We start from the raw sequence: 10000 nt of genomic DNA, 5'->3' as shown, positions 1-10000 counted from the left end.
ATACTTTACATATCAACCCCCTGGGTACTGGGTTATTTATACTTTATATATCAACCCCCTGGGTACTGGGTTATATTTTATACTTTATATATCAACCCCCTGGGTACTGGGTTATTTATACTTTATATATCAACCCCCTGGGTACTGGGTTATTTATACTTTATATATCAACCCCCTGGGTACTGGGTTATATTTTATACTTTATATATCAACCCCCTGGGTACTGGGTTATTTATACTTTATATATCAACCCCCTGGGTACTGGGTTATTTATACTTTATATATCAACCCCCTGGGTACTGGGTTATATTTTATACATTAGACATATCAACCCCCTGGGTACTGGGTTATTCATACTTTATATATCAACCCCCTGGGTACTGGGTTATTTATACTTTATATATCAACCCCCTGGGTACTGGGTTATTTATACTTTATATATCAACCCCCTGGGTACTGGGTTATATTTTATACTTTAGACATATCAACCACCTGGGTACTGGGTTATTCATACTTTATATATTCACCCCCTGGGTACTGGGTTATTTATACTTTATATATCAACCCCCTGGGTACTGGGTTATTCATACTTTATATATCAACCCCCTGGGTACTGGGTTATATGTTATACTTTATATATCAACCCCCTGGGTACTGGGTTATTTATACTTTATATATCAACCCCCTGGGTACTGGGTTATTTATACTTTATATCAACCCCCTGGGTACTGGGTTATATTAATACTTTATATATCAACCCCCTGGGTACTGGGTTATATTAATACTTTTTATATCAACCCCCTGGGTACTGGGTTATTTATACTTTATATATCAACCCCCTGGGTATTGGGTTATATTTTATACTTTATATATCAACCCCCTGGGTACTGGGTTATTTATACTTTATATTCAACCCCCTGGGTACTGGGTTATATTTTATACTTTATATATCAACCCCCTGGGTATTGGGTCATATTTTATACTTTATATATCAACCCCCTGGGTACTGGGTTATATTTTATATATCAACCTCCTGGGTACGGTTATATTTTATACTTTATATATCAACCCCCTGGGTACTGGGTCATATTTTATACTTTATATATCAACCCCCTGGGTACTGGGTTATGTTTTATACTTTATATATCAACCCCCTGGGTTCTGGGTTATATTCTATACTTTAGACATATCAACCTCCTGGGTACTGGGTTATGTTTTATACTTTATACATCAACCCCCTGGGTATTTGGTTATATTTTATACATCAACCCCCTGGGTACTGGGTTTAGTTTTATATTTTATATATCAACCCCCTGGGTACTGGGTTATATTTTATACTTTATATATCAACCCCCTGGGTTCTGGGTTTAGTTTTATACTTTAGACATATCAACCCCCTGGGTACTGGGTTATATTTTATACTTTAGACATATCAACCCCCTGGGTACTGGGTTATGTTTTATACATTAAATATATCAACCCCCTGGGTACTGGGTTATATTTTATACTTTAGACATATCAACCCCCTGGGTACTGGGTTATGTTTTATACATTATATATATCAACCACCTGGGTACTGGGTTATATTTTATACTTTAGACATATCAACCCCCTGGGTACTGGGTTATATTTTATACTTTATATATCAACCCCCTGGGTACTGTGTTATATTTTATACTTTAGACATATCAACCCCCTGGGTACTGGGTTATATTTTATACTTTAGACATATCAACCCCCTGGGTATTGTATTATGTTTTATACATTATACATATAGATCAATGCAATACAAGATCAATCAATCGGCAGGACGTGTGTTCTGGACATGGCTGCTATATTTGGTGTGTGTGTGTGTGTGTGTGTTGCAGTGGTGACTCAGAACGGTGTGTATGTTCTGGACATGGCTGCTATATTTGACCCGTATGTGTGTGTGTGTGTGTGTGTGTGTGTGTGTGTGTTGCAGTGGTGACACAGGACGGTGTGTATGTTCTGGACATGGCTGCTATATTTGACCCGTGTGTGTGTGTGTGTGTGTGTTGCAGTGGTGACGCAGGACGGTGTGTATGTTCTGGACATGGCTGCTAAGATCGACGTCACTGCCGACTTCATCTGCAAGGCCAAGTGGGGCGACGTGGACTTCCCTCCTCCCTTTGGACGAGAGGCGTACCCAGAGGTGGGTGTGTGTGTGTGTGTGTGTGTGTGTGAGGTGTACCCAGAGGTGTGTGTGTGTGTGTGAGGTGTACCCAGAGGTGTGTGTGTGTGTGTGTGTGTGAGGTGTACCCAGAGGTGTGTGTGTGTATGTGTGTGGCGTACCCAGAGGTGTGTGTGTGTGTGTGTGTGTGGCGTACCCAGAGGTGTGTGTGTGTGTGAGGCGTACCCAGAGGTGTGTGTGTGTGTATGTGTGTGGCGTACCCAGAGGCGTGTGTGTGTGTGTGTGTGTGTGTGAGAGAGAGAGAGGCATACCCAGAGGGCTGTGTTAGAGAGAGAGAGAGGCATACCCAGAGGTGTGTGTGTGTGTGTGTGTGTGTGTGAGGCGTACCCAGAGGTGTGTGTGTGTGTGTGTGTGTGTGTGTGGCATACCCAGAGATCTGTGTGAGCATGTTAGCTAACTGTATAGGATGGCTAACTCTGTAGGGTGTTCATGTTAGCTAACTGTATAGGATGGCTAACTCTGTCGGATGTTCATGTTAGCTAACTCTGTGGGATGTTCATGTTAGCTAACTGTGTAGGGTGTTCATGTTAGCTAACTCTGTGGGATGTTCATGTTAGCTAACTGTATAGGATGGCTAACTCTGTCGGATGTTCATGTTAGCTAACTCTGTGGGATGTTCATGTTAGCTAACTGTGTAGGGTGTTCATGTTAGCTAACTCTGTAGGGTGTTCATGTTAGCTAACTGTATAGGATGGCTAACTCTGTCGGATGTTCATGTTAGCTAACTCTGTAGGATGTTCATGTTAGCTAACTGTGTAGGGTGTGCATGTTAGCTAACTGTGTAGGGTGTGCATGTTAGCTAACTGTGTAGGGTGTTCATGTTAGCTAACTCTGTGGGATGTTCATGTTAGCTAACTGTGTAGGGTGTGCATGTTAGCTAACTGTATAGGATGGCTAACTCTTTAGGATGTTTGTTTACCGTATAGGATGTTTATTTGAGCTAACTGTATAGGATGGCTAATTCTGTTGGATGTTTATGTTTACTATATAGGATGGCTAACTGTGTAGAATGTTTATGTGAGCTAAATGTATAGGATGGCTAACTCTGTAGAATGTTTATGTGAGCTAACTGTATAGGATGGCTAACTCTGTAGGATGTTTATGTGAGCTAACTGTGTAGGATGTTTATGTGAGCTAACTGTATAGGATGTTTATATGAGCTAACTGTATAGGATGTTTATATGAGCTAACTGTGTAGGATGTTTATATGAGCTAACTGTGTAGGATGTTTATGTGAGCTAACTGTATAGGATGGCTAACTGTGTAGGATGTTTATGTGAGCTAACTGTATAGGATGGCTAACTGTGTAGGATGTTTATGTGAGCTAACTGTGTAGGATGTTTATGTGAGCTAACTGTATAGGATGGCTAACTGTGTAGGATGTTTATGTGAGCTAACTGTATAGGATGGCTAACTGTGTAGGATGTTTATGTGAGCTAACTGTGTAGGATGTTTATGTGAGCTAACTGTATAGGATGTTTATGTGAGCTAACTGTATAGGATGTTTATGTGAGCTAACTGTGTAGGATGTGGTGCTAGGGTGATGTCCCTAGATGTTGTCTGCCTCGGTTCTGGTGTTCTCAGAGTTAATAGAACCGCGTTTCAGTACCCAACCCTACAGATGACACACACAAAAACGGGCCTGCACTGATGTGTGTGTGTGTGTGTGTGTGTGTGTGTGTGTGTGTGTGTGTGCGCAGGAGGCCTACATTGCTGATCTGGATGCCAAGAGCGGTGCCAGTCTGAAGCTCACCATCCTCAACCCCAGAGGACGCATCTGGACCATGGTGGCAGGAGGAGGAGCCTCCGTAGTCTACAGGTGTGTGTGTGTGTGTGTGTGTGTGTGTGTGTGTGTGTGTGTGTGTGTGTGTTTGTGTGAGAGGAATACGTTTGGATGTGGAGATAAAACCATCCAGGCAGTAGTTAAAAGTGTGTGTGTCTGTGTGTGTGTGTGTGTGTGTGTGTGTGTGTGAGAGGAATACGTTTGGATGTGGAGATAAAACCATCCAGGTAGTAGTGCATCCAGGCAGTAGTTAAAACTGTGTGTGTGTGTGTGTGTGTGTGTGGGAGAGGAATACGTTTGGATGTGGAGATAAAACCATCCAGGTAGTAGTTAAAACTGTGTGTGTGTGTGTGTGTGTGTGTGTGTGTGTGTGAGAGAGGAATACGTTTGGATGTGGAGATAAAACCATCCAGGTAGTAGTTAAAACTGTGTGTGTGTGGGCCCCGGCAGTGGCGCAACTGGCTGGGGCACCTGCACCGCACGCCGGCGACCCAGGTTCGATTCCCGCCCCGTGGTCCTTTCCGGATCCCACCCCGACTCTCTCTCCCACTCACTTCCTGTCATTCTCTCTACTGTCCTGTCCATTAAAGGCATAAAAAGCCCAAAAAAATAATCTTAAAAAAAAAAAAAAACTGTGTGTGTGGGAGGAATACGTTTGGATGTGGAGATAAAACCATCCAGGTAGTAGTTAAAACTGTGTGTGTGTGTGTGCGTGTATGGGAGAGTAATACGGATGTGGATGTGGAGATAAAACCATCCAGGTAGTAGTTAAAACTGTGTTTGTGTGTCTGTGTGTGTGTGTGTGTGTTTCCAGTGACACCATCTGTTTATGTTTATGTGAGCTAACTGTATAACTGTATATAACTGTATAAAACCATCCAGGTAGTAGTTAAAACTGTGTGTGTGTGTGTGTGTGTGTGTGTGTGTGTGTCCAGTGACACCATCTGTGACCTGGGTGGCGTGGACGAGCTGGCCAACTACGGGGAGTACTCCGGAGCCCCCAGCGAACAGCAGACCTACGACTACGCCAAGACCATCCTCTCCCTCATGACCCGGGAGAAGCACAAGGAAGGTGCGTGTGTGTGTGTGTGTGCGTGTGTGTGCGTGTGTGTGCGTGTGTGTGCGTGTGTGTGTGTGTGTGTGTGAGGGCTGTGCAATTAATCGATTTTTAATCGTAATCGAGATTATTATTTTAAATCGTAATCTAATGTGAAATCGTAAAAATCGATTTTTCACTTTAAGGGTTATAACGGTACTTATGTTTGCAAGTGTTGAATTTTGTGGCCAAAGTTTCTTCATATCAATAATTTAAAATGAATTATTAATAATTCATATGGTTTAATAAGAGCAAGATTTGCACTTAAATCCCAATGGGGGAATTATTTGCAAAATGTTCAATAAAAAACAGCATATTTCAATCAAATTATTGCCTTTTGTCATTTAAAAAATAATTGTAATCGTAATCGAAAATCGGATTTTGAGAAAAGAAAATCGAGATTTTATTTGTAGGCAAAATCGAACAGCCCTAGTGTGTGTGTGTGTGTGTGTGTGTGTGTGTGTGTGTGTGTCTTGTGAATGCGGCAAGACCATTCTGCCCTAGTTGGCGTGGTCACCCTGTAGGAAGTCTAGCTTTGGCCCTGATGCCACTGACAGTGTGTGTGTGTAGTGTGTGTGCAGTGTGTGTGTGTGTGTGTGTGTGTGTGTGTGTGTACCCTGTAGGAAGTCTGGCTTTGGCCCTAGTGTTGCTGATAGTGCTGACCGGTGCGCTCTCTCTCTCTCTCTGTCTCCCCCTGCTGGCCCTCAGGTAAAGTGCTGATCATCGGAGGCAGCATCGCCAACTTCACTAACGTGGCCGCCACCTTCAAAGTAAGACCTCCTGACCACACACACACACACACACACACACACACACATAAATACTACACACACACACACACACACACACACACACACATAAATACTACACACACACACACACACACACACACACACACACACACACACACACATAAGCACACACATAAATACCACACACACACACACACACACACACACACACACACACACACACACACACACACACACATAAATACTTCACACACACTCACACACCCCTTGACCTGCCCCCCCCCCCTCCCCAGGGCATCGTCAGGGCGATAAGGGACTACCAGGAGCCGCTGAAGGAGCACGAGGTGTCCATCTTCGTGCGGCGAGGAGGCCCCAACTACCAGGAGGGCCTGCGTGTCATGGGAGAAGTTGGTAAGGCCAAGCGTGTGTGTGTGTGTGTGTGTGTGTGTGTGTGTGTGTGTGTGCATGTGAGGAGGCCCCCGTCTCCCTGTGTGAGGCCGTGTCTGTGTGTGTGTGTGTCTCACGTGCTGTCCCCTGTCCCGTAGGCAAGATGACAGGCATCCCTATCCGTGTGTGTGTGTGTGTGTGTGTGTGTGTGTGTGTAATGTATAGAGCCCGACCGATATGGGATTTTGAGGACCGATACCGATATCGATATTTGAGAGTTTTAATAGCCGATAACCGATGTATCGGCCGATAATCATTTTTATCCAGCATAATTTAAAAACGTTCTCCTATAAAATGTTGATCAAGTTGGGGCGTTATCTGTTTAAATAGGCCTAACCATCTGGTTTCCTAATAAAACATTCTTATACATTTTTTTTTTTAATTAAATAAGTAGTGTGGTCTTTTCACCTTTGATAACCACCATTGCACAAAATATTATTTTTACTTTATGTTTAACCTTTGTAAACCATGCTTGCTGTAAACACCTTCGTTGAAATGCAAAACAATTTGAAGACTAGAACAAAAGAGTAGACCTATGTGAGTGTATGGGAATTAAGGTTAGCTCTGAAGACTGGTTTCATGCTCACATTTATTTTGTGTGCTGTCTTCGTGAGCACAATGTAACAGTTTACACTCACTGACAGCACTGACAGGACCACCATGGACAGTCTGAGCGATCTTTGTGAACAAGTCAACAGCAGCTTAATAGTTTTAGCGAACAGAGGTGTTTTTAAGGATGCATCATAGCCTACTACTTCCACCGGCTAGATTCCACTAGCTAAATCAAAGATCCTTCATTACTCCGCTTTAACTCTCTATGGCTAAATGTTGGCGCTGCCTGTAGTTAACTAATTTAGCTCCCCTTATGATCAGAAAATGAACGGGATGACGGTCGGTAATATAAGAGACAATTACAGTGCTGCTATCAATATCCTCAGTATAACCACGTTTATGTTTTACAAATACAGCAACATTCAAATTAGCCTCCAGCACTCAACCAATGCTAACGTTCAATTTGTTTTAGCTTTGGACTTAACATTGTGACCAGTGGCTCTAAGATTAACGTTAGCCTACAGCAGTAAAAATCAAGCATGTCCGATAAACATTCTTGCATTTATTTAGGCTTTTAGAAGAAATGAGAATTACATTTCACGTGAAATCATCCTACCATGTACACACAAACCACTTCAGAAAACTATGACACGCAAACTGCAATTTGTTGTCGTTGTTTAGGAAGTAGAACTAACTAGTCAAGCAGAGTGCGTGTCTTGCAGTAAGAAGATGCGCCCTCTGGTGGAATACCACGTAATTACAACACTAGACATGTGAATGGAGGATCAATATTCGGGTTTCCTTTATTATAGTGCATGAAAATGCACTATATTGTTCTCCCTAGGTTTCTTATTATTATTAATCCAACTTCTTCTAACGCTCGCAATTCAGCTTGAACCGTTTAACGTAGAAACTTGATTCAAACTTTGCTACGTAGGTCTTACTAAGGAGACCTGTGCAATATATTTTTCAACTTTGGAACTTTTATACTTTTTAAACTGTAAATTAAAAACCATTAAACATTTCCCCATAGACTTAACATTGCTCATTATGACATCACGGCAGCAATTAGAATGTTACGCCAGGTGTAGTGTTGTTTTTGGCGGCCTGTTTTGGTTTTAGTTTTAGTCTAGTCTTTGTGTCAAGCTGTCATTTTAGTTTTTATCAGTTTTAGTCACGTTCATACTCTTTTAGTCTAGTCAAGTTTTAGTCAACTAAAAGTATGAGCATTTTAGTCTTATTTTCGTCTAGTTTTAGTTGACGAAAACGAATGACTTTTAGTCTTGTTTTAGTCAATGAAAATTTTATTATTTTCAATGGATTTTATTATCTTTTTATTAATGCAATTCTATTTTAAGGGGTTGTTCCTCCATAGACTGGGTAAGACTGTTTTTAGTGGCAGGCACTATAGCACCAGCGAACTCTGAAACTATAGGACTGGATGAAATGTGCAGATAACGGTCTCCACTGATAAATATCACACTGGCTAACCTGGAAATGAGGTCCTATGTCCAAAATTCTGAACTACCCCTTTAATAGGAAATTATACATTTTGGCTAATGTTCATGGATTAAAAAATTACAAATATTACAGGTTACATAGGCACTGAACATTGACAGTGGAATCAGGTATGTTACACAGAGTTTGGTCTCCCCCTGTCACCATGAAAGGACTAGGCTATTTGGAATATTCTGTAGACCTGCTGTTCCTTTTCTGAGAACAATTTAACTTAAGATCAAGTTGTCCTTAGGTTATTGAATGCTGTAAATGTGGATGCTATTTCACCATTAACTAAGCGTGGTTACACACAGTTGTCATCTTAATGCAGTGTTTTGTAGCCTATAAAACGCATTTCACGTTCATCACTCAGTTTTGGTAGGCTACTAGGCCTATGCCTTGAGTGGTCGCTGCCCCTTTAAATGCGTGGGACTTTAAATTACGTTTTAACTCCATGCTGATTTTGTTGATGAACAGCACCGTCTTTGATTCAGTTTCTCTACCGTTTAAATAAACGACACACGCGCACTTGTGTGGTTGGTAAGGAATTGTTTTCAATAGTTGTCTTGCAATTCCCACACAACATTAGATAGCCTACTAAGCCAAGGTTCCATTAAAAATGTGTCTATGATTAGAACTTCGTTGCTGATCGGTGGAATAATGTTATTATTGTAGCCTAGGCTATATGACAGCGCCAGCATCAGCTGGACAGAAGCTTAGGCTACACACTAATGAAATCTGCAGTTGCCTGTTAACATTTTCATCTGAATTAGATCTACATGCGGAGGTGAGATAAGTAGCCTAGTGCAAAGTTGAACTGAGAGAGTTGCCAATCTAACGGACTGAACGTAGCCTATATTTCTTAGCTTCTATTAGCGATAACGATAGGCTATACATCTACCGCTCCTTTGCTACATGATCAAATATGATCAGATGAGTGACAGAAGCACCGGATATGACCAACAGGCCCACGCGAGAAACGCTGGTCCTCTGGTATGATAATCAGACCATGCAACCTGATGCGCCCCTGAAGTGAGACGCAGGAAACAGAAATACTGCAAAATAATAACACGACTAAACGACACAAAATAATGTTATAACATTCCTGTCCTTCTGGTCTTCGAAAATGAAGAGAGATGTTAGCATGGTTTTTATTTGGTAAACCACATTTAGTCTCATTTTTATTCGTCAACGATATTGCCTTATAAATTTAATTATAGTCATCGTCACATGGCCAGCATTTACGTTGTGTCTCGTCTCGTTATAGTCACGTGAAAAAAGTTCGTTGACGACGATATTTAGTCATAATTTTCGTTGACGAAAGCAACACTAGCCAGGTGGCCAGTCCAGGTGCAGCAGCTCTCTCTCTCTCTCAGGCTACATACACTGGCTCTCTTAAGACTAGCCAGTTAAATTGATTACACCTGTATCTGTATCCACTACTCTCAGTAGAGAGCTGTGTCTCTCCAGTCTACAAGAATATAAGGCACATTCCATCCAACTTTCTATCCATTCATCTTCTTCAGACCATTCACTCATCCACCCATTAAACTGTCTATCAACATCTATTAAACAATCTGCCTATCAACATCCATTAAACTCTCTGTCTATCAACATTAATTAGACTATCTACATTCAACTTTTAAATGATTTACTCTGTC

General features: G+C 41.6%; 1 protein-coding gene across 5 annotated transcripts in view; it reads left to right on the top strand.

The window, feature by feature from the left end:
- Positions 1-10000, top strand: part of LOC134076330 (ATP-citrate synthase) — a 62023-nt gene that overhangs the window by 15581 nt on the left and 36442 nt on the right. For all 5 annotated transcript variants that reach the window (XR_009938604.1, XM_062531327.1, XM_062531328.1 and 2 more), the window contains exons 7-11: positions 2043-2173; positions 3913-4031; positions 4931-5067; positions 5800-5861; positions 6137-6254. Coding sequence is in view for 4 of the 5 variants with exons in the window: in XM_062531327.1 (XP_062387311.1) it covers positions 2043-2173; positions 3913-4031; positions 4931-5067; positions 5800-5861; positions 6137-6254 (567 nt within the window). In the remaining variant the exon portion in view is untranslated. The remainder of the gene's footprint in view (positions 1-2042; positions 2174-3912; positions 4032-4930; positions 5068-5799; positions 5862-6136; positions 6255-10000) is intronic.

The sequence above is a fragment of the Sardina pilchardus genome, chromosome 3 (assembly GCF_963854185.1).
Source record: "Sardina pilchardus chromosome 3, fSarPil1.1, whole genome shotgun sequence".
In the NCBI taxonomy this organism is placed as follows: domain Eukaryota; kingdom Metazoa; phylum Chordata; class Actinopteri; order Clupeiformes; family Clupeidae; genus Sardina; species Sardina pilchardus.
Note: the sequence above shows the minus strand (reverse complement) of the source record. Positions and strands in the feature narration are given on the sequence as shown.